At 48.9% G+C, this 24,300-nt stretch overlaps 1 protein-coding gene across 1 annotated transcript in view; it reads left to right on the top strand.

The window, feature by feature from the left end:
• The window catches only part of abtb2b (ankyrin repeat and BTB (POZ) domain containing 2b), a 356,813-nt gene that overhangs the window by 228,669 nt on the left and 103,844 nt on the right, over positions 1 to 24,300 (top strand). Inside the window, exons 3-4 of the mRNA XM_041198333.1 lie at positions 2,718 to 2,864; positions 13,042 to 13,249. Coding sequence (XP_041054267.1) covers positions 2,718 to 2,864; positions 13,042 to 13,249 — 355 coding nt within the window. The remainder of the gene's footprint in view (positions 1 to 2,717; positions 2,865 to 13,041; positions 13,250 to 24,300) is intronic.

Genomic DNA, 24,300 nt, shown 5'->3' with positions numbered 1-24,300 from the left:
GTGCTTTAGTTTCGAGTATCATTACAGAATGACAGTTTAGACCATATTTGTGAAGCAATGTCCAAGCAAAAACTAAGTTTGGTTGTGAGGAGAGTTACTATCTGTGCCACAGCACCTACCCCAGAGGGTAGCAATGCCCACAAAGATGCGAAGCCAAGTTTCAAACTTTATCTGATCATTGTTGTCCCTGGATTTCCCAACCCTGTGGTGCATGGTAACTTCACTTGACCTTGTAACAGGAGGTACAGCTCTGTATGTGGTTGTCTGTTGACCCATATCCTGTGAAGCCAGTTCCTCACAGTCAGTTCTTCACAATCAGTTGATGCCAGGGCTTGCAGATGTGTTTGGCATCTGGACCAGTGCAGCCAACCAGGGTTAAGTGGGTGTATTTCACACCTGCACAATGCCATTCAGAACAGACAGCGCTAATTAGAAACATCTAACATTATAGAAAATGAGGCATTTGCACATCTTATTGGGTCTGCTGCTTCATCTTCCTTTAGGAGGAGCAGCTCTCTGCACACACTAATATTCTGTGAAAGCCAGGCCTGGCCAACTGGAACCACAGACACTTGTTTGAGATTCCTAGTGGGAAAACACGGAGCATCACTGATACAGCCTGACCTGACTGGCATCTCTCCAGTAAGGTCTCCTTTTCTTCTTCCAGATGTCTCAGGTAGAAGGATTTATACTGATACCAGTAGCAATCCAGTGGAAAGGAACATTTTGAACACTGCAGCAACTCACCAAGGCTCCTTAGACATCACTTTCCAAACCCACGACCGCTACCACCCAGAAGGACAAGGGCAGCAGACGCATGGGAACACCACCACCTGGAAGTTTCCTTCTAAGCAACTCACCATCCTGACTTGGAAATATATCGCCGTTCCTTCACGGTCAAAATCCTGGAACTCCCTCACTAACAGCACTGTGGGTGTACCTACACCACATGGAGTACAGCGGCTCAAGAAGGCAGCTCACCACCACCTTCTCAAGGGCAATTAGGGATGGGCAATAAATGCTGGCCCAGCCAGCAATGCCTACATCCCATGAATGAACGGTTTTTAAAATTGGCGCAAAACCTCATGGGTAGCCTAGTGCCAGCAAAGAGAATTTTTTAAAAAGTAACTTGTATATTAATGTTTATTCCCCCCACCAGTTTGATTTAAATTACTTAACACCATTACTGATTCCTTACCAATCCTAGATTCTTATTTCAATGTACAACCCGTACATTTAGAGCTCTCAAAGTCAGAAACTGGTTTGTACGGGTTCTGTACTTCAAACTGCCCCCATTCATATAGAACCCACCTGTTGGAGGTAGTTGCAGCCAACATCAAACTGCCACTGTGTGGATCAAAGTGGGCCAAGTTCCAGGGAGATGGAACTGCTACCAATTTTCTGCAACCGGCTAAGTAACTAACGCCACAAAAATCAGAGGCCAGCAGTGGAAAATCCAAACTTTGTGTTCAGTCTACAGTCTCACTGTCTGGAGAGTCTGACATTTCCTTCAGTCTATACAGATGGAAAGCAGAAAGTACGATGGAAAAATATATTTGACAAAAATGTACTAGTGTTGACAAAACGTAACATTCACTAACCAACTGTAATATAAACAATACATTGCATAACATAGATAAAAACAAAAAAACTGCGGATGCTGGAAATCCAAAACAAAAACAGAATTACCTGGAAAAACTCAGCAGGTCTGGCAGCATCGGCGGAGAAGAAAAGAGTTGACGTTTCGAGTCCTCATGACCCTTCGACAGAACTGTCGAAGGGTCATGAGGACTCGAAACGTCAACTCTTTTCTTCTCCGCCGATGCTGCCAGACATGCTGAGTTTTTCCACATTACATAACATATTCAGCACTATCTGAAAGCCTTTTTTAACCATTATTTTAAATAGAAATCAAAATCTTTATGAAAATCTGATTTACTTTATGAAAATCTTGATTACTTGGTGGCCTGAATAAGATGTACTTTGCAAGATAAAGACTACAAGTGATACGTGAAGGTTAATCCATGAGCCTGTGCTTGTTTGGATGGGAATTTTCAGTGGTTAACAAGAGATGTTCAACAGAATGACCAGAGCCATCAAGCTGCTAAATGTCCTAGTGCCAACCACAGGAATTGGTGCAGACAGGCTGCAGGCTTTTCACACTTGTTAAATCTTAGAATACCTGCCCTTACACAGCCTTCACTCTTTTATACATATTTCCCCCTTTGAATGCAAATTCCCATTGTTTCACTATGTCTTTGGACTTTACCTCTCTAATAATAAAAATCTATCATAGTACTAATTTAACCAGTAATCTTTGGGAAAAATAAACACACTGTTTCTTAACTTCCTCTGGCTAGATGTAACATTTCATCCCCCCTCTTTTGAATTCAAACTACTCTGGTTTGCTAAAAATATATAAATGTTCCCTTTACACCTCACCTTCTAAAACTTCACGCATGTTTACCTATTTAGCATTTCAAACCTAGCTTCTCTCCTTACATGAAAGCCTTCAGACCAGCTGCCTTTAATTCATTCAAGTCACACACACACACACACACACACACATCCATAGACACATACCCTACTATTACTCTACAATAAATTCCAATAACATTATGAAGATTATTATATCTTCCTGACAAACTATAGGAGGTGAACATTTACATGGGAGTGCAGTAACCTGTTACTGAACTGACTGCTCTGCTGTTTTGTAGGTGTGCTTTCCCTGCCTGCTCACTTCAGCTTATACAACAACGGACAATCAGTGAAAGATGGGCGTGCTGATGCTTACGCCCAACTGGAACTTCGCACTCTGGAGCAGTCATTGCTGGCGACATGCGTTGGGAGCATTTCCGAGCTGAGTGAGTTCATTGTTTCTCACCGCCAATTTGTGGATGTTTGCTGGCTATTTGTGATATTTTTCCAGAGAACACATTTTCCCTTGAAATGTTTATTTCAGATATATTTTCCTCTGAATCTTTGCATTCTTTCTGGATCAGGCGCCATTTGAAATGTCCTTCCTCACTTTATTCAGCTCTCCTGGACATTAAGCCAGTCTCCAGCTGGCTATAGGCAGACTGCATTACCTCCTTACTTCTGCTGCTTCCCTTCATGTGCTGAGAATGCATGAGGGGGTGGGATAGTGAATGACTTTGTCTCACTGCTTTGGGAAAGTGCCTGCATCCTGTTCTATAATTTCCCCCTGTAGCCTATTCAATCCTGAATTCAGAATGTGGGGAATCAGTGAAACCATCCTGTGCAGCTTCTCACAGTTCTGATTTTTTTTAATATTGGCAGATTCCCTGTGCAATTGCTCCAAACAATATTTTATAACAAAAGCATGTTACACAATATAAGACAGACTTTATCGGACAGTGTTGTGGGCAATGTTTAGACCTTTATAACCCTATGCTGATTGGTGTAAAAGCCTACATTCAAGGAAGCTGCTTGCTGCTAAGGTAAAATTCAGTTTGAGCCCACCTCTTCACAAAGACCACAAAACCTGAAAACTGTCTGAACATCACTTCTAAAGTCACTTAAGCCAGGAGATCAAGAGGACATTTAAGTTCTGAAAAATATGAAAAGACTCTTAGGAAAAAAAACTGCAACCAGATGAAATTTAGAATCAGTAAAATACGGTAGAGAAGTGAGATATTGGGTGATTTGGTGATCCAGTTGATGTTAGATTTGCTGAAATATTCGAGGAGTAAGCTAAGTGACTATTTCTCATCCTATACTTTCTGATTTTTCTCACACTCTTTTCATCTTTGTGATACCCTGCATTACACGGCTTATTCCTCGGCCTAACCTGATTAAGAACCAGAGTTTCTTTCAGCCTAATATTTCCTGAAATTTGGAGCCTTCTATTCCTGCTCCTCGAAATCTAATTACATTCGAAGCTTTTCTAAGGAGGGTTCAAACCCAATCTGTTTGTTCAAATGCAGAGCAGAAAAACAGAAAGAAAACTTCCAATTTCTACCAAAATAAAGATGATTATTGGCAGCTCTTCAGCTACCCAGCAACTAGAATTGTTATTAAGTGTGCTGAACTGTGAGCTAAAAATGTGAGAAATATTCAAATGCCTGCGATGCTTAGACAGTGCCTCTCACCTAACATGCACTGGAAGACATCCTCTCTATAGTGTTCATAATGAAACATTAATCCATGTTTCAACATTGTTGACTCTCATGAAGGGAGCTATAAAGTTAAGTGAAATAATAACACAAATAACTCATTCCACAGTGTACTGATTAAATTGCTACACTGAAAGCTGACAGACAAACTTCGGGTTGGTTTCTTTACATCCTCACCTCTCATTCATTTTTGAAATACCAGGAAAACCACCGACTTGGTGCTGGATCTTGAAGTCTCCGATTTGTTTTCAATCTGCAATAGCAAGACACTTTTCCAGTGACCATTACCACTCACTCTTTCTCCCGTAGCACAAGGGAGTTTCTGTAATATTTTATGGTAGCAAAACAGCCGATAGTATTTGATTTGGCTGCTTTTATTCATTAAACTATTTACTAAAAAGTGATCATCCTCCCACCTCACAAAAATCTAACCTACCCCTCATGTCTGCCTAACATTTAGATTCCAGTAAGTCCAGTCTGACCTGGAGTTTCAGAATCAGCTAGACTGGAAAATATGCTGTTTGTAGTCATTCTTGGCCAAAAAGCCAAGTTTTAAAATATTGAAACGGTTTGGGAGATGCTGCTTTCTAAGAGTCTTAATTCTGGTTAATGTTTGAGGCAGAACAGTCTTTAGGGAGATTTTACAAAACTCTTTCAGTTCCTCTGTAAATGAAATCCCTGTGTGTTACTATAATCTCTTGTAAAGAGGCAGTAACCCTGAGTTCTGTCTACACAGAACTTCCCTCAATTTAGTCTACTGCATTCACTGCTCCCAATACGGTCTCCTCTACATTGGAGAGACCAAACGCAGACTGGGTGACCGCTTTGCAGAACACCTTCGGTCTGTCCGCAAGCATGACCCAGACCTCCCTGTCACTTGCCGTTTCAGCTCACCATCCTGTTCTCATGCCCACATGTCCGTCCTTGGCCTACTGCAATGTTCCGGTGAAGCTCAATGCAAATTGGTGAAACAGCACCTGATCTTCCATTTTTATTCATTGTTTTATCCCCAGCTTTTAGCCTATTTTTGATCTTTTTTCCCATCACCGTCCCTTCCCTCCACCCCACCCTCACTAGGGCCACCTGTCACTTGCTCATTCTGCTTTCTCCCCTTAATGTCACCATTAGCATCTCCTTTAGTCAGTATTACCACCATTAACATCCCTTCAACCTTTTGTTTATGGGATCTCTCCTTTGCCTCCACCTATCACTGTCCTTCTATCCAGCTTCAGCTGTTCCACCCTCCTTAAACAGTATAAATTTCACCACATTTGTACTTCTCTTTAGCTCTGAAGAAGAGTCATATGGACTCGAAACGTTAACTTTATTTTTCTCTCCACAGATGGTGTCAAACCTGCTGAGTTTCTCCAGCATTTTTTGTTTTTGTTGTGTGAGGCATTTTGCAGCGGTCTTCATTATAGAGGTAACATCCTATACAAGTAACATCCCAGAAATAGCTGTAACTTAGGAAATGGTAGGGAGGGAGGAACTCAAGAAAATTGCAGTCGCCAGGGAAATGGCACTGAGCAAATTGTTGGAACTGCGGGCTGACAAGTCCCCGGGTACTGATGGACTTCATCCTAGGGTTTTAAAAGATGTGGCTAGTGAGATAGTTGATGTGTTGGTTTTAATTTTCCAAAATCCCCTAGATTTGGGGAAGGTTCCATTAGTGTGAAAAATAGCAAATGTAACTCCTTTATACAAAAAGGGAGGGAGACAGAAAGCAGGAAACTACAGGCCAGTTATCTTAATATCTGTCATAGGGAAAATGTTGGAAGCTATTATTAAAGATGTCACAGCAGGGCACTTAGAAAAATTCAAGGCAATCAGGCAGAGTCAACATGGTTTTGTAAAAGGGAAATCATGTTTAACCGATTTATTGGAGTTCTTCGAAGTCACATGGATAAAAGGGAACCAGTGGATGTGCTGTACTCAGATTTCCAGAAGTCATTTGATAAGGTGCCACATCAAAGGTTATTGCAGAAAATAAAAGCTCCTGGTGTAGGGGGTAACAGTGGCATGGATAGAAGATTGGCTGGCTAACAGGAAACAGAGAGTAGGCATAAATGGGTCATTTTTTGGTTGGCAGGATATAATGAGTGGTATGCCGCAGGGATCAGTTCTCGGGTCTCAATCAAGGGACTCGTGGTAATGGTTGCTAAATTTTCTGATGACACAAAGATAGATAGGAAAGTAAGTTGTGAAGAGGACATAAGGTAGCTCCAAAGGGATATAGATGGGATAAGTGAGTGAGCAAAGATCTGGCAAATGGGGTATAATGTGGGCAAATATGAAATTGAACATTTTGGAAAGAAGAATAAAAAGAAGCTTATTATTTAAATGGTGAGAGATTGCAGCTCAGATTCAGAGGGATCTGGGTGTCCTAGTGCATGACTTGCAAAACATTTGCAGATATTATAAATAATTAGGAAAGCTGATAGAATATTGTCATTATTGCAAAGGGAATTGAATACAATAGTTAGGAGGTAATGCTTCAGTTGTACAGACACTGGTGAGACTGCATTTGGGGCACTGTGTACAGTACTGGTCTCCTTATTTAAGGAAGGATGTAAATGCATTAGAAGCAGTTCAGAGAAGGTTTATCAAACTAATATCTGGAATGGGCAGGTTGGCTTATGAGGAAAGGCTGGACAGACTAGGCTTGTATCCACTGGAATTTAGAAGAGTAAGAGGTGACTTGATTGAAAACTTTAAGATCCTGAAGGGTCTTGACAGGGTGGATGTGGAGAGAATGTTTCCTCTTGTGAGAGAATCTAGGACTAGGGGTCACTGTTTAAAAATTAGGGGTCGCTAATTTGGAACAGAGATGAGGAGAATTTTTTCCCTGAGGGTCGTGAGTCTTTGGAACTCTCTTCCTCAAAAGGCGGTGGAAGCAAAGTCTTTGAATATTTTTAAGGCAGAGCTAGGTAGATTCTTGATAAACAACGGTGGTGAAAGGTTATGAGCAGAGAGGTTGCAAAGGTAGGGAGCGGTGAGGTTACAGAGATAGGGAGTGATGAGGTTACAGAGGTATGGAGTGATGAGGTTACAGAGATAGGGAGTGATGAGGTTACAGAGGTATGGAGTGATGAGGTTAGAGATAGGGAATGATGAGGTTACAGAGATATGGAGTGATGAGGTTACAGAGATAGGGAGTGATAAGGTTACAGAGATAGGGAGTGATGAGGTTACAGAGGTAGGGAGTGATGAGGTTACAGAGATAGGGAGTGGTGAGGTTACAGAGGTATGGAGTGATGAGGTTACAGAGATAGGGAATGATGAGGTTACAGAGATATGGAGTGATGAGGTTACAGAGATAGGGAGTGATAAGGTTACAGAGATAGGGAGTGATGAGGTTACAAAGGTAGGGAGTGATGAGGTTACAGAGATAGGGAGTGATGAGGTTACAGAGATAGGGAGTGATGAGGTTACAGAGATAGGGAGTGGTGAGGTTACAGAGGTAGGGAATAATGAGGTTACAGCAGAGGGAGTGATGAGGGTACAGAGGAGGGAATGATGAGGTTAGAGAGGTAGGGAGTGATGCGGCCTTGAAGGGGTTTGATTATGTGGATGAGAAGTTTAAATTTGACATATTGCTGAACCAAGTGTCAATGTAAGTCAGCGATCTCAGAAATGATGGGTGAATGGGACTTGATGCAAGTTTGGATGCAGGCAGCAATTTCAAATAAGCTCAAGTTTTTGAGGGTAGCAGACTAGAAAACCATTGGAATAGTCAAGCCTGGGAGTAAGCAGCAGGTATTATGAGGGAACCTGTATTTTTTTAATTGAGTTTGTGTGTTTTGGGGTAGACCCTGTCTTGCAACGGAGGCTGAACTGAAGATGGGGCTGGGTCCTGGTTGAGGGATATGCAGGGACACAGAGCAGCAAGTGTGTCTGACTCGTGTGTGGTTCGAAAATGCAACCTCATGACCTGATGTGTGGTGTGAAAAGGTAACCATGAGACTTGGTGTGCGCTGTGAGCATGTGACCATGTGATCTGGTGTGCAGCACGAAACTAGCCCACGTGACAAGATTCCAGTTGACAGCGATTGTTTCTTCAGCGCAACAGGGGAGCTGGGGCTGTGCCTGTGAACAGACACTGGAGTGTAGCCTGGCCAACCCAGTGGTGTGTCGTCTCGGAAAAATTGACTGAGCAGTTGGGTGGCAAGCAGTCGCTGGAGCATCCTGAGTTTGAACCTTGTTGCCTGGTAACTAATTGTAGCAGCAGAAACAAGAAAAACTCCAGGCTGAGTTGGAGCTGCTGTCAAATGGAAATCAGATCTGTGTAGGACAGAAGCTGAAATCCCTTGTGAGAAAGACACAATTTGAGGGTTTTGCAATTCATGTGTGATCAGTAAAATCTGAGTGAACTGCCAGGCCAATTTGTGAGATCTGTCTTAGTTGTAACTGTCATTTAAGGTGCAATTTATAGTTTATATTCATCTACCATTTGCCTGTTAATTCATGTTTAACTCATGTTAATTCAGCATGTTAGAGTATAGTATAGGCAGAAAAAAAAACCCCCACTAGAGCTATACCTTGAGTGCCCTACCATCCATTCTTAATTAGCACATTCGTTTAGATATCACCAACTTTAACTTTAACACCTATGTGTTCTATTGTACTATTGTCATTGACATCTTTTGATGATCTGCTTCTATCACTGCTTGTTTGTCCCTACAACCACACCCTCCCCCCCCCCCACCTCTCTCTCTCTATCTCTCCGCCCCCCACACACACACCTTAAACCAGCTTATATTTCAACTCTTTCTTGGACTCGAACTCAAGTTCTGTCGAAGGGTCATGAGGACTCGAAACGTCAACTCTTTTCTTCTCCGCCGATGCTGCCAGACCTGCTGAGTTTTTCCAGGTAATTCTGTTTTTGTTTTGGATTTCCAGCATCCGCAGTTTTTTTGTTTTTATCTCTGTGTTTAATTGACTGCCACTGCTCTTCAAGAAATGCCTACCTCCTTGAAGAAGTTCTGTTCCTCTCTGCGACAAGATTTCCGTATTTCTCTGTTGTCTTGCTCACCTTCGTTGCTTTCCATTTCCCTCCTAGTGTTTGACAAGGTGTTTACTAAAACCCGCTTTCACAGCCATATCTCCTTTCTCAGTGACTGTCTCCGTCTCCGACTTACCCCACGTGGATTTCAACTGAAATTCCACCCCTCATGTTTCGAACCCACCCAGGATTACAGGTATCTCCGGGACATAAAACATTTCTCGGACGGCTGTTCCCGTCACATCCTGAGATCCACACTCAGTGCCATGCGTCGCCATATGAACACACTCGACCTCTCCCTCCAGCAGCATCGCCGTACCCTTTTTCAAAGCTGCGCGTGCCCCCAGTTTCATTTTATCCTTCGGCTCATCCGACGCCTCAACAAGAAACTTTTTCTCTTTCTCTCAAGTGCTAAGGAACGCAAGCTCCAACAACTCATCGACACCAACACCCATCTAGGACCCTCCACCCCTGCCTGTCCCTCCGTCCCCACCCCATCTTCCAATCCCAGCCCCAGCCGTGTATTCACTATACCCCCTGACCTTCCCCTCTCCGATGCTGAACGTTCAGTGCTCAGCAAAGGACTTAGTTTCATACCCTTACGCCCTCACCTCAATGAATTTCGGGCTCGGCATAATACTGAACTCTTCTTCCACCGTCTTCGTCTCCGGGCTCACTTCTTTGGGCAGGAGTCCTCTCCCAGTTCAACGGATCCATCTACCCATCTCCAATATTCTCCCTCCACCTGGACCCCTCCCTCTGGATTCTTACCTTCTCTCGATCTTTTCATTGAGAACTGTCGGCGCGACATTAGTCGTCTCAATTTCTCTGCTCCTCTCACCCATTCTAACCTGTCTCTCTCTGAATTTACTGCACTCCATTCTCTCAGGTCCAACCCTGACATTGTCATCAAACCCGCTGACAAGGGTGGTGCTGTTGTTGTCTGGCGCACTGACCTCTACCTCGCGGAGGCTGAGCGTCAACTCGCAGACACTTCCTCCTACCTCTCCCTGGACCTTGACCCCACCACTGAACATCAAGCCATTGTTTCCAGGACTGTCACTGACCTCATCTCCTCTGGGGATCTCCCTCCCACAGCTTCCAACCTGATAGTCGCCCAACCTCGGACGGCCCGCTTCTATCTCCTACCCAAAATTCACAAACAGAACTGCCCCGGTAGACCGATCGTGTCAGCTTGCTCCTGCCCCACAGAACTCATTTCTCGTTATCTTGACTCCCTTATCTCTCCCCTTGTCCAGCCCCTTCCCACCTACATCCGTGATTCCTCTGACACCTTACGTCACATCAACAATTTCCAGTTCCCTGGCCCCAACCGCTTCCTCTTCACCATGGACGTCCAATCCCTCTACACCTCCATCCCCCACCAGGATGGTCTGAGGGACCTTAGCTTCTTCCTCGAACAGAGGCCCGAACAATCCCCATCCACCACTATTCTCCTCCGCCTGGCTGAACTTGTTCTCACGCTGAACAATTTCTCCTTCAACTCCTCTCACTTCCTCCAAATAAAAGGTGTGGCTATGGGTACACGCATGGGCCCCAGCTATGCCAGTCTCTTTATGGGGTATGTGGAACATTCCTTGTTGCAGTCCTACTCCGGCCTCCTTCCTCAACTCTTTCTCCGGTACATCAATGATTACTTCGGTGCCGCTTCATGCTCTCATCGGGACTTGGAAAAATTTATTAATTTTGCTTCCAATCTCCACCCCTCCATCATTTTCACGTGGTCCATCTCTGACACTTCCCTTCCCTTCCTTGACCTCTCTGTCTCAATCTCTGGTGATAGACTGTCCACCAATATCCATTACAAACCCACCGACTCCCACAGCTATCTCGACTACAGCTCCTCACACCCCGCTTCCTGTAAGGACTCCATCCCATTCTCTCAGTTCCTTCGCCTCCGTCGCATCTGTTCCGATGATGCTACATTCAAAAACAGTTCCTCTGACATGTCCTCCTTCTTCCTTAACCGAGGTTTTCCACCCACGGTCGTTGACAGGGCCCTCAACCGTGTCCGGCCCATCTTCCGCGCATCCGCTCTCACGCCTTCTCCTCCCTCCCAGAAACATGATAGGGTCCCCCTTGTCCTCACTTATCACCCCACCAGCCTCCGCATTCAAAGGATCATCCTCCGCCATTTCCGCCAACTCCAGCATGATGCCACCACCAAACACATCTTCCCTTCACCCCACCTTATCGGCATTCCGTAGAGATCGCTCCCTCCGGGACACCCTGGTCCACTCCTCCGTCACCCCCTACTCCTCAACCCCCTCCTATGGCACCACCCCATGCCCACGCAAAAGATGCAACACCTGCCCCTTCACTTCCTCTCTCCTCACCGTCCAAGGACCCAAACACTCCTTTCAAGTGAAGCAGCATTTCACTTGCATTTCCCCCAACTTAGTCTACTGCATTCGTTGCTCCCAATGTGGTCTCCTCTACATTGGAGAGACCAAACGTAAACTGGGCGACCGCTTTGCAGAACACCTGCGGTCTGTCCGCAAGAATGACCCAAACCTCCCTGTCGCTTGCCATTTTAACACTCCACCCTGCTCTCTTGCCCACATGTCTGTCCTTGGCTTGCTGCATTGTTCCAGTGAAGCCCAACGTAAACTGGAGGAACAACACCTCATCTTCCGACTAGGGACTTTACAGCCTTCCGGACTGAATATTGAATTCAACAACTTTAGGTCGTGAGCTCCCTCCCCCATTCCCACCCCCTTTCTGTTTCCCCCTTCCTTTTTTTTCCAATAAATTATAAAGATTTTCCTTTTCCCACCTATTTCCATTATATAAAAAAAAAACCCCACTAGAGCTATACCTTGAGTGCCCTACCATCCATTCTTAATTAGCACATTCGTTTAGATAATATCACCAACTTTAACTTTAACACCTATGTGTTCTATTGTACTATTGTCGTTGACATCTTTTGATGATCTGCTTCTATCACTGCTTGTTTGTCCCTACAACCACACCCTCCCCCCCCCAACCTGTCTCTCTCTCTATCTCTCTGCCCCCCACACACACACCTTAAACCAGCTTATATTTCAACTCTTTCTTGGACTCGAACTCAAGTTCTGTCGAAGGGTCATGAGGACTCGAAACGTCAACTCTTTTCTTCTCCGCCGATGCTGCCAGACCTGCTGAGTTTTTCCAGGTAATTCTGTTTTTGTATAGTATAGGCAGTGTTTAGTGTTTGCTTAGTTGACTCTTGTATGGTAAAAATTCTTCTGTTTTAATAGTGGAATTTTGCCTACTTTAAACAAAAAGTTACTGGTCCCTACCAAGATTGTAACAATATCCTGCATCAGGCAATACTACAGAGATGGAAATAGACAGTTTTTTTCATGGAAGGATGTGGGGTTAGAAGCTCAATTCGGGATCACAGGCCAGTCACCAAGTTTGTTAAGAGTCTGGTTTAACCTCAGACAGTGGCTTGGGAAAGGAATGGAATCGATGACTAAAGAAGAGACTTTGTGACTGGCTACAAAGACAATGGTATTGGCATTATCAGTGAAGGGATCGAGGGAGATGGTGATGTTTTCAGATGATGTTGCTGAGACGTGGCATGTAGATGAGAAATAGAAGGGAACCAAGCATAAATCCTCCAGACACAAACCATTGTAGGAAAATCTCCACTATGACTGGATAGGTAAAAAATAAACCAGGCAAAAGACAAATCAGTTCAGCTGGATAATGAAGGGAAACTATTGGTGACTTTTAAAAAGATGGAATATATGTTAAAAACACAAATATTAGAAACGCACATCAGGCCCATTGGCCACTAGAAAGAGAAAATACATGACTAAAATATATACCATTCACCTACGCTCAAGTTGTGGCCTCATCTTGGTTTCTGACCTTTTTGTTATGATTCAAATTTAGGTGATCTGGTGTCTCGAGCTATGCACCACCTGCAATGCTCAAACACATTGTCTCCAGGAATGAGCCCCTGTCGTCATGGCCGCCAGCAGCCGATCACATGGTCTCCAGACGCTCTGCACACACTCTACTATTTCCTGCGATGTCCACAAATGGAATCAATGGAGAATCCCAACCTGGATCCACCCCGAGTTTCCTTAAATAATGAAAGGTAAAGCTTCGTTAATCCACATCTCTTCATTTTTTTTTATCAGTTTACATTTTCAGCTTCCTTTTCATCACTTCAAAGAATTTTACTAAAAAAATCTTTTGTTAAATATTTTGCTTTCTAACTGTTGTAAAGTTATGTTTTTTTTTAATTGCTTTTCATTTTAGCTTAGCTGACGATGGATGTGTGATGGCCTCCCTGTCACATGGTGTATATAAATATATAAATATATATATATAGGTATATATATATGTGTGTGTGTATATATATATTATATAACATCACACCACATGGTATAGATCATGTCTTGTCCTCATGAGGCTTCATATGGTAAGTTCCCAATCTGGGTCCCTCATTTGGGAAGTGGTGGAGTGCACACCAGCTGATTTCTGATAGAGAGAAAAGAGTGAATCGTCCAAAACTCTGTGTATCCAGCAATCAGTTACTCAGCAATGTTGGCAAAGCCATTAATTCAGTCGAAAATGACAAGATTAATTGCAAATAAGAGGAGGGAGACATCTTTGCAGGCACTGATACAGAATGGTACACAGGAACAGACTGTCACCTGCTACAGTTAATACTGTGTCAGTGGTTTTGTTCAAGAGGTAGTTTGACAGTTTCTAGCACTAAAACTATATGGTCAGGTTTAGTGATGCTGTGTATTGCAAGAGTAAAGTGTATAACCAGTGCAAAGGGAAAACAGATTGGGGAGGCAACAAGCCCAGGATCCGTGAATTTCCCTTTCCCTGGTTGAAATGTTTACACTCATCTCATGTCTTAGTCATGTCAAAGTATCAATTTGGTACAAAAATATTAGTAGGAGGCAGCCTGGATTTTCTCTCTTTCTTGTATTCCTGTTTGGAATGGGATTGTGGGAATCTCTACAGGTAAAGGAGCTCGTCCACAGGTTTTGTGTCTTTACTGCTTCAGTTTTCTAATAGGTATTTTGTTATGATACAGCAGGTGGTATTTGCCAGGCTGACCAAATCCACAAAGGAAACTTGGCCACACTATTACAACTGTTTTGCAATTTGTATTTATTACGAGAAGGTTTGTGCACTGAGTTCAGAAGTAATGAGTCCACTAACACCTTTAGAGATTTTAGAAATTAACTTAAAACATGTATTAACAACAGAAAAAAAACACATACACAAGATTACAATTGACACAGTTACTTAATATTATAACAATTCCCAAAAATCCTAATTAACCTGACTCCCAGATAAGCAGCCCCTTTAAGGCAACAGTCCAAAATAGATTTTAAATTTATAGCAACAATCCAGCAAGGTTACCATAAGCACCCAATCGACAGTGGAATTCCAAAGGCTTTTAACACAACTTTGGTTACTGGAACAGCAGACTTCTACAAAGTGGCTAGAGGCTTTTCCCCAAGTCTGTTTCACATAGTGTGCCTTTCAAAACTTACACAGCTACATCCCATATAGCCTTCCAATCCCCCTTTAAATATATTCCTTCCTCTTTAATCTGTAAATCCCATTGTTTCCCCCATGTCTTTGGAATTTACTTTTCCCATAATATCAACATCTTTTATGTTGTCATTATGGATGCCGCTTTTGGGAAAAATCAATGTAATAACCTGCCTTGTTTATCTTGTTCATTGTAAACATCCTACCTTGTCACCTTGAAAACCAAAAACCTTTCCACTTATCTTAAAATGCAAATTTCATTCATACCCTATCTGCTGAGACTTTACCCTAGTTCACTCACCTGACTTGTGATAATTTCAGCCTTGCAGTCTATCCATCTCTAATTTAATTAAATTAGTCACGCGGACAGAACCATCCACACACACACACATACACACATACACACACACAAACATGAGCCTACTTTACAATATCCCCCAATAATAACATTATGAAAAATATGATAGTTTCATGACAATTTGCCCTCAGGTTTTGGAAATGTTTGTTAATATTTTGCAAACATAAATTGGGGATTTTCTTTGACTTTGTTAAGATGAAATTGTTTTCATAACATCTTCAATGCTGAGCTTTATTGTTGAAATGTTATAAGGTGAAAGGAAACATTGGTATGAAAGGAGACCTTGGTATGACTCAACTTGCTAAGGGTTAGTATAGACTAAGTTATAAGGGCAGCTACAGCACAGGGACAGCACTGCCAGGAGTTGACCAGACAGTTACCGTTTTCCCCTGACTATTTTGCAGATGGCTCATTCCTGGCTAATGCTGCAATATTAGTTAATTTGCTATAAATGCACTTGTATAAAATAGGTGACTATTATATTGTTCAGGATGTCTAGCACTTTCACCTCAATTTTTTTTTATACACTCATGGGATGTGGGTGTCGCTGGCTAGGCCAGCATTTATTGCCCATCCCTAATTGCCCTTGTTCAGAGGGGATTTTTATGAGTCACGTGTAGGCCAGACCAAGTAAGGACAGCAGTTTTCCCTCCTTAAAGGGCATTAATGAACCAGATGGGTTTTTACAAACGTTGATTAAACTTGTCATGGTCACCATTAATGAGACAAGTTTTCACTTCCAGATCTTAACTAAAATTAAAGTTCACCAGCTGCCGTGGTGGGATTTGAATCTCTGTCCCCGGAGGATTAGCCTCACCACGATATCTCTTTCCCCTGACTCCTGCATTTACTGCATCAAGGTACAGACAGTGAGTGATGCAGGTACGAGTCCAAATACGGGTGTGAGTGACCAAATTGTGTTTCAAAGATTTAACGGTGACATCCATAAGAAGACTTATGGCAGGAATTTGAAATGTGTGCCCTTCTGAGGGATAGAAGTAGTATGTTTACCAAGAGGGATGGTATTCGTTCAAATCCATGGAATGTGTGAGAGCTTAGGAGAGTTCTCAGCACTTGGACTGAGCTCTCACTTTCCCCCTCTGCTGTTTGTAGCCCCATTGCAATTGCTGCTTCACCTCCCTTGGACTGAGCTCCCGTCTCTCTGTCTGAGCTCCCGTCTCTCTGTCTGAGCTCCCGTCTCTCTGTCTGAGCTCCCGTCTCTCTGTCTGAGCTCCCGTCTCTCTGTCTGAGCTCCCGTCTCTCTGTCTGAGCTCCCGTCTCTCTGTCTGAGCTCCCGTCTCTCTGTCTGAGCTCCCGTCTCTCTGTCTGAGCTCCCGTCTCTCTGTCTGAGCTCCCGTCTCTCTGTCTGAGCTCCCGTCTCTCTGTCTGAGCTCCCGTCTCTCTGTCTGAGCTCCCGTCTCTCTGTCTGAGCTCCCGTCTCTCGTTCTGAGCTCCCGTCTCTCTGTCTGAGCTCCCGTCTCTCTGTCTGAGCTCCCGTCTCTCGTTCTGAGCTCCCGTCTCTCTGTCTGAGCTCCCGTCTCTCTGTCTGAGCTCCCGTCTCTCTGTCTGAGCTCCCGTCTCTCGTTCTGAGCTCCCGTCTCTCTGTCTGAGCTCCCGTCTCTCGTTCTGAGCTCCCGTCTCTCTGTCTGAGCTCCCGTCTCTCTGTCTGAGCTCCCGTCTCTCGTTCTGAGCTCCCGTCTCTCTGTCTGAGCTCCCGTCTCTCTGTCTGAGCTCCTGTCTCTCTGTCTGAGCTCCCGTCTCTCTGTCTGAGCTCCCGTCTCTCTGTCTGAGCTCCCGTCTCTCTGTCTGAGCTCCCGTCTCTCTGTCTGAGCTCCCGTCTCTCTGTCTGAGCTCCCGTCTCTCGTTCTGAGCTCCCGTCTCTCTGTCTGAGCTCCCGTCTCTCTGTCTGAGCTCCCGTCTCTCTGTCTGAGCTCCCGTCTCTCTGTCTGAGCTCCCGTCTCTCTGTCTGAGCTCCCGTCTCTCTGTCTGAGCTCCCGTCTCTCGTTCTGAGCTCCCGTCTCTCGTTCTGAGCTCCCGTCTCTCGTTCTGAGCTCCCGTCTCTCGTTCTGAGCTCCCGTCTCTCTGTCTGAGCTCCCGTCTCTCTGTCTGAGCTCCCGTCTCTCTGTCTGAGCTCCCGTCTCTCTGTCTGAGCTCCCGTCTCTCTGTCTGAGCTCCCGTCTCTCTGTCTGAGCTCCCGTCTCTCTGTCTGAGCTCCCGTCTCTCTGTCTGAGCTCCCGTCTCTCGTTCTGAGCTCCCGTCTCTCTGTCTGAGCTCCCGTCTCTCTGTCTGAGCTCCCGTCTCTCTGTCTGAGCTCCCTCTCTCTGTCTGAGCTCCCGTCTCTCTGTCTGAGCTCCCGTCTCTCTGTCTGAGCTCCCGCTCTCTGTCTGAGCTCCCGTCTCTCTGTCTGAGCTCCCTCTCTCTGTCTGAGCTCCCGTCTCTCGGTCTGAGCTCCCGTCTCTCTGTCTGAGCTCCCGTCTCTCTGTCTGAGCTCCCGTCTCTCTGTCTGAGCTCCCGTCTCTCTTCTGAGCTCCCGTCTCTCTGTCTGAGCTCCCGTCTCTCTGTCTGAGCTCCCGTCTCTCGTCTGAGCTCCGTCTCTCTGTCTGACTCCCGTCTCTCTGTCTGAGCTCTCCAGTCTCTGTCTGAGCTCCCGTCTCTCTTCTGAGCTCCCGTTCTCTGTTCGGAGCGCCCGGCTCTCTGTCTGTGCTCCCCGTCTCTCTGTCTGAGGCTCCCGTCTCTCGGTCTGAGACTCCCGTCTCTCTGTCTGAGCTCCCGGCTCTCGTGTCTGAGCTCCCGTCTCTCTGTCTGAGCTCCCGTCTCTCTGGCTCCGTCTCTCTGTCTGAGCTCCCGCTCTCTGTCTGAGCTCCCGTCTCTCGTTCTGAGCTCCCGTCTCTCTGTCTGAGCTCCCGTCTCTCGGTCTGAGCTCCCGTCTCTCTGTCCTGAGCTCCCGTCTCTCTGTCTGAGCTCCGTCTCTCTGTCTGAGCTCCCGTCTCTCTTCTGATCTCCCGCCGCTCTGTCTGAGCTCCCGTCTCTCTGTCTGAGCTCCCGTCTCTCGTTCTGAGCTCCCGTCTCTCTGTCTGAGCTCCCGTCTCTCGTTCTGAGCTCCCGTCTCTCTGTCTGAGCTCCCGTCTCTCTGTCTGAGCTCCCGTCTCTCTGTCTGAGCTCCCGTCTCTCGTTCTGATCTCCCGCCGCTCTGTCTGAGCTCCCGTCTCTCTGTCTGAGCTCCCGTCTCTCTGTCTGAGCTCCCGTCTCTCGTTCTGAGCTCCCGTCTCTCGTTCTGAGCTCCCGTCTCTCTGTCTGAGCTCCCGTCTCTCTGTCTGAGCTCCCGTCTCTCTGTCTGAGCTCCCGTCTCTCTGTCTGAGCTCCCGTCTCTCGTTCTGAGCTCCCGTCTCTCGTTCTGAGCTCCCGTCTCTCTGTCTGAGCTCCCGTCTCTCGTTCTGAGCTCCCGTCTCTCTGTCTGAGCTCCCGTCTCTCTGTCTGAGCTCCCGTCTCTCTGTCTGAGCTCCCGTCTCTCGTTCTGAGCTCCCGTCTCTCTGTCTGAGCTCCCATCTCTCTGTCTGAGCTCCCGTCTCTCTGTCTGAGCTCCCGTCTCTCTGTCTGAGCTCCCGTCTCTCTGTCTGAGCTCCCGTCTCTCTGTCTGAGCTCCCGTCTCTCTGTCTGAGCTCCCGTCTCTCGTTCTGAGCTCCCGTCTCTCTGTCTGAGCTCCCGTCTCTCGTTCTGAGCTCCCGTCTCTCGTTCTGAGCTCCCGCCTCTCTGTCTGAGCTCCCGTCTCTCTGTCTGAGCTCCCGTCTCTCTGTCTGAGCTCCCGTCTCTCGTTCTGAGCTCCCGTCTCTCTGTCTGAGCTCCCGTCTCTCTGTCTGAGCTCCCGTCTCTCTGTCTGAGCTCCCGTCTCTCTGTCTGAGCTCCCGTCTCTCTGTCTGAGCTCCCGTCTCTCTGTCTGAGCTCCCGTCTCTCTGTCTGAGCTCCCGTCTCTCTGTCTGAGCTCCCGTCTCTCTGTCTGAGCTCCCGTCTCTCTGTCTGAGCTCCCGTCTCTCTGTCTGAGCTCCCGTCTCTCTGTCTGAGCTCCCGTCTCTCTGTCTGAGCTCCCGTCTCTCTGTCTGAGCTCCCGTCTCTCTGTCTGAGCTCCCGTCTCTCTGTCTGAGCTCCCGTCTCTCTGTCTGAGCTCCCGTCTCTCTGTCTGAGCTCCCGTCTCTCTGTCTGAGCTCCCGTCTCTCTGTCTGAGCTCCCGTCTCTCTGTCTGAGCTCCCGTCTCTCTGTCTAGCTCCCGTCTCTCGTGTCTGAGCTCCCGTCGCTCTGTCTGAGCTCCCGTCTCTCTGTCTGAGCTCCCGTCTCTCGTGTCTGAGCTCCCGTCTCTCTGTCTGAGCTCCCGTCTCTCTGTCTGAGCTCCCGTCTCTCTGTCTGAGCTCGCCGTCTCTCTGTCTGAGCTCCCGTCTCTCGTGTCTGAGCTCCCGTCTCTCTGTCGGAGCTCCCCGTCTCTCGTGTCTGAGCTCCCGTCTCTCTGTCTGAGCTCCCGTCTCTCTGTCTGAGCTCCCGTCTCTCTGTCTGAGCTCCCGTCTCTCGTTCTGAGCTCCCGTCTCTCTGTCTGAGCTCCCGTCTCTCGTTCTGAGCTCCCGTCTCTCGGTCTGAGCTCCCCGTCTCTCTGTCTGAGCTCCCGTCTCTCTGTCTGAGCTCCCGGCTCTCTCTGTCCTGAGCTCCCGTCTCTCTGTCTGAGCTCCCGTCTCTCTGTCTGAGCTCCCGTCTCTCTGTCTGAGCTCCCGTCTCTCTGTCTGAGCTCCCGTCTCTCTGTCTGAGCTCCCGTCTCTCTGTCTGGAGCTCCCGTCTCTCTGTCTGAGCTCCCGTCTCTCTGTCTGAGCTCCCGTCTCTCTGTCTGAGCTCCCGTCTCTCTGTCTGAGCTCCCGTCTCTCTGTCTGAGCTCTCCGTCTCTCTGTCTGAGCTCCCCGTCTCTCGGTCTGAGCTCCCGTCTCTCTGTCTGAGCTCCCGTCTCTCTGTCTGAGCTCCCGTCTCTCGTCTGAGCTCCCGTCTCTCTGTCTGAGCTCCCGTCTCTCTGTCTGAGCTCCCGTCTCTCGTTCTGAGCTCCCGTCTCTCTGTCTGAGCTCCCGTCTCTCTGTCTGAGCTCCCGTCTCTCTGTCTGAGCTCCCGTCTCTCTGTCTGAGCTCCCGTCTCTCTGTCTGAGCTCCCGTCTCTCGTCTGAGCTCCCGTCTCTCTGTCTGAGCTCCCGTCTCTCTGTCTGAGCTCCCGTCTCTCTGTCTGAGCTCCCGTCTCTCGTCTGAGCTCCCGTCTCTCTGTCTGAGCTCCCGTCTCTCTGTCTGAGCTCCCGTCTCTCTGTCTGAGCTCCCGTCTCTCTGTCTGAGCTCCCGTCTCTCGTTCTGAGCTCCCGTCTCTCTGTCTGAGCTCCCGTCTCTCTGTCTGAGCTCCCGTCTCTCTGTCTGAGCTCCCGTCTCTCTGTCTGAGCTCCCGTCTCTCTGTCTGAGCTCCCGTCTCTCGTTCTGAGCTCCCGTCTCTCTGTCTGACCTCCCGTCTCTCGTTCTGAGCTCCCGTCTCTCTGTCTGAGCTCCCGTCTCTCTGTCTGAGCTCCCGTCTCTCTGTCTGAGCTCCCGTCTCTCTGTCTGAGCTCCCGTCTCTCTGTCTGAGCTCCCGTCTCTCTGTCTGAGCTCCCGTCTCTCTGTCTGAGCTCCCGTCTCTCTGTCTGAGCTCCCGTCTCTCTGTCTGAGCTCCCGTCTCTCGTTCTGAGCTCCCGTCTCTCTGTCTGAGCTCCCGTCTCTCTGTCTGAGCTCCCGTCTCTCGTTCTGAGCTCCCGTCTCTCTGTCTGAGCTCCCGTCTCTCTGTCTGAGCTCCCGTCTCTCTGTCTGAGCTCCCGTCTCTCGTTCTGAGCTCCCGTCTCTCGTTCTGACCTCCCGTCTCTCGTTCTGAGCTCCCGTCTCTCTGTCTGAGCTCCCGCCGCTCGGTCTGAGCTCCCGTCTCTCTGTCTGAGCTCCCGTCTCTCTGTCTGAGCTCCCGTCTCTCTGTCTGAGCTCCCGTCTCTCTGTCTGAGCTCCCCTCTCTCTGTCTGAGCTCCCGTCTCTCGGTCTGAGCTCCCGTCTCTCTGTCTGAGCTCCCGTCTCTCTGTCTGAGCTCCCGTCTCTCTGTCTGAGCTCCCGTCTCTCTGTCTGAGCTCCCGTCTCTCTGTCTGAGCTCCCGTCTCTCGTTCTGAGCTCCCGTCTCTCTGTCTGAGCTCCCGTCTCTCGTTCTGAGCTCCCGTCTCTCTGTCTGAGCTCCCGTCTCTCGTTCTGAGCTCCCGTCTCTCTGTCTGAGCTCCCGTCTCTCTGTCTGAGCTCCCGTCTCTCTGTCTGAGCTCCCGTCTCTCTGTCTGAGCTCCCGTCTCTCGTTCTGAGCTCCCGTCTCTCTGTCTGAGCTCCCGTCTCTCTGTCTGAGCTCCCGTCTCTCTGTCTGAGCTCCCGTCTCTCTGTCTGAGCTCCCGTCTCTCTGTCTGAGCTCCCGTCTCTCGTTCTGAGCTCCCGTCTCTCTGTCTGAGCTCCCGTCCTCGTCTGAGCTCCCGTCTCTCTGTCTGAGCTCCCGTCTCTCTGTCTGAGCTCCCGTCTCTCTGTCTGAGCTCCCGTCTCTCTGTCTGAGCTCCCGCTCGTCTGAGCTCCCGGTCTCTGAGCTCCCGTCTCTCTGTCTGAGCTCCCGTCTCTCTGTCTGAGCTCCCGTCTCTCTGTCTGAGCTCCCGTCTCTCTGTCTGAGCTCCCGTCTCTCTGTCTGAGCTCCCGTCTCTCGTTCTGAGTTCCCGTCTCTCTGTCTGAGCTCCCGTCTCTCGGTCTGAGCTCCCGTCTCTCTGTCTGAGCTCCCGTCTCTCTGTCTGAGCTCCCGTCTCTCGTTCTGAGCTCCCGTCTCTCTGTCTGAGCTCCCGTCTCTCTTTCTGAGCTCCCGTCTCTCGTTCTGAGCTCCCGTCTCTCTGTCTGAGCTCCCGTCTCTCTGTCTGAGCTCCCGTCTCTCTGTCTGAGCTCCCGTCTCTCGTTCTGAGCTCCCGTCTCTCTGTCTGAGCTCCCGTCTCTCTGTCTGAGCTCCCGTCTCTCTGTCTGAGCTCCCGTCTCTCTGTCTGAGCTCCCGTCTCTCTGTCTGAGCTCCCGTCTCTCGTTCTGAGCTCCCGTCTCTCTGTCTGAGCTCCCGTCTCTCTGTCTGAGCTCCCGTCTCTCTGTCTGAGCTCCCGCCGCTCTGTCTGAGCTCCCGTCTCTCTGTCTGAGCTCCCGTCTCTCGTTCTGAGCTCCCGTCTCTCTGTCTGAGCTCCCGTCTCTCTGTCTGAGCTCCCGTCTCTCTGTCTGAGCTCCCGCCGCTCGGTCTGAGCTCCCGTCTCTCTGTCTGAGCTCCCGTCTCTCTGTCTGAGCTCCCGTCTCTCTGTCTGAGCTCCCGTCTCTCTGTCTGAGCTCCCGTCTCTCTGTCTGAGCTCCCGTCTCTCTGTCTGAGCTCCCGTCTCTCTGTCTGAGCTCCCGTCTCTCGTTCTGAGCTCCCGTCTCTCTGTCTGAGCTCCCGTCTCTCTGTCTGAGCTCCCGTCTCTCTGTCTGAGCTCCCGTCTCTCGTTCTGAGCTCCCGTCTCTCTGTCTGAGCTCCCGTCTCTCGTTCTGAGCTCCCGTCTCTCTGTCTGAGCTCCCGTCTCTCTGTCTGAGCTCCCGTCTCTCGGTCTGAGCTCCCGTCTCTCTGTCTGAGCTCCCGTCTCTCGTTCTGAGCTCCCGTCTCTCTGTCTGAGCTCCCGTCTCTCTGTCTGAGCTCCCGTCTCTCTGTCTGAGCTCCCGTCTCTCTGTCTGAGCTCCCGTCTCTCGTTCTGAGCTCCCGTCTCTCTGTCTGAGCTCCCGTCTCTCGTTCTGAGCTCCCGTCTCTCTGTCTGAGCTCCCGTCTCTCTGTCTGAGCTCCCGTCTCTCTGTCTGAGCTCCCGTCTCTCTGTCTGAGCTCCCGTCTCTCTGTCTGAGCTCCCGTCTCTCTGTCTGAGCTCCCGTCTCTCTGTCTGAGCTCCCGTCTCTCTGTCTGAGCTCCCGTCTCTCGTTCTGAGCTCCCGTCTCTCTGTCTGAGCTCCCGTCTCTCTGTCTGAGCTCCCGTCTCTCTGTCTGAGCTCCCGTCTCTCTGTCTGAGCTCCCGTCTCTCGTTCTGAGCTCCCGTCTCTCTGTCTGAGCTCCCGTCTCTCGTTCTGAGCTCCCGTCTCTCTGTCTGAGCTCCCGTCTCTCTGTCTGAGCTCCCGTCTCTCTGTCTGAGCTCCCGTCTCTCTGTCTGAGCTCCCGTCTCTCGTTCTGAGCTCCCGTCTCTCTGTCTGAGCTCCCGTCTCTCTGTCTGAGCTCCCGTCTCTCTGTCTGAGCTCCCGTCTCTCGTCTGAGCTCCCGTCTCTCTGTCTGAGCTCCCGTCTCTCGTTCTGAGCTCCCGTCTCTCTGTCTGAGCTCCCGTCTCTCTGTCTGAGCTCCCGTCTCTCTGTCTGAGCTCCCGTCTCTCTGTCTGAGCTCCCGTCTCTCTGTCTGAGCTCCCGTCTCTCTGTCTGAGCTCCCGTCTCTCTGTCTGAGCTCCCGTCTCTCTGTCTGAGCTCCCGTCTCTCTGTCTGAGCTCCCGTCTCTCGTTCTGAGCTCCCGTCTCTCTGTCTGAGCTCCCGTCTCTCGTTCTGAGCTCCCGTCTCTCTGTCTGAGCTCCCGTCTCTCGTTCTGAGCTCCCGTCTCTCTGTCTGAGCTCCCGTCTCTCTGTCTGAGCTCCCGTCTCTCGTTCTGAGCTCCCGTCTCTCTGTCTGAGCTCCCGTCTCTCTGTCTGAGCTCCCGTCTCTCTGTCTGAGCTCCCGTCTCTCTGTCTGAGCTCCCGTCTCTCTGTCTGAGCTCCCGTCTCTCTGTCTGAGCTCCCGTCTCTCTGTCTGAGCTCCCGTCTCTCGTTCTGACCTCCCGTCTCTCTGTCTGAGCTCCCGTCTCTCTGTCTGAGCTCCCGTCTCTCTGTCTGAGCTCCCGTCTCTCGTTCTGAGCTCCCGTCTCTCTGTCTGAGCTCCCGTCTCTCTGTCTGAGCTCCCGTCTCTCTGTCTGAGCTCCCGCCGCTCGGTCTGAGCTCCCGTCTCTCTGTCTGAGCTCCCGTCTCTCTGTCTGAGCTCCCCTCTCTCTGTCTGAGCTCCCGTCTCTCTGTCTGAGCTCCCGTCTCTCTGTCTGAGCTCCCGTCTCTCTGTCTGAGCTCCCGTCTCTCTGTCTGAGCTCCCGTCTCTCTGTCTGAGCTCCCGTCTCTCTGTCTGAGCTCCCGTCTCTCGTTCTGAGCTCCCGTCTCTCTGTCTGAGCTCCCGTCTCTCT

This window comes from Carcharodon carcharias, chromosome 10 (genome assembly GCF_017639515.1).
Source record: "Carcharodon carcharias isolate sCarCar2 chromosome 10, sCarCar2.pri, whole genome shotgun sequence".
NCBI lineage: Eukaryota > Metazoa > Chordata > Chondrichthyes > Lamniformes > Lamnidae > Carcharodon > Carcharodon carcharias.
The sequence above is the reverse complement of the archived record's forward strand: the minus strand, read 5'-3'. Positions and strand labels throughout refer to the sequence as shown.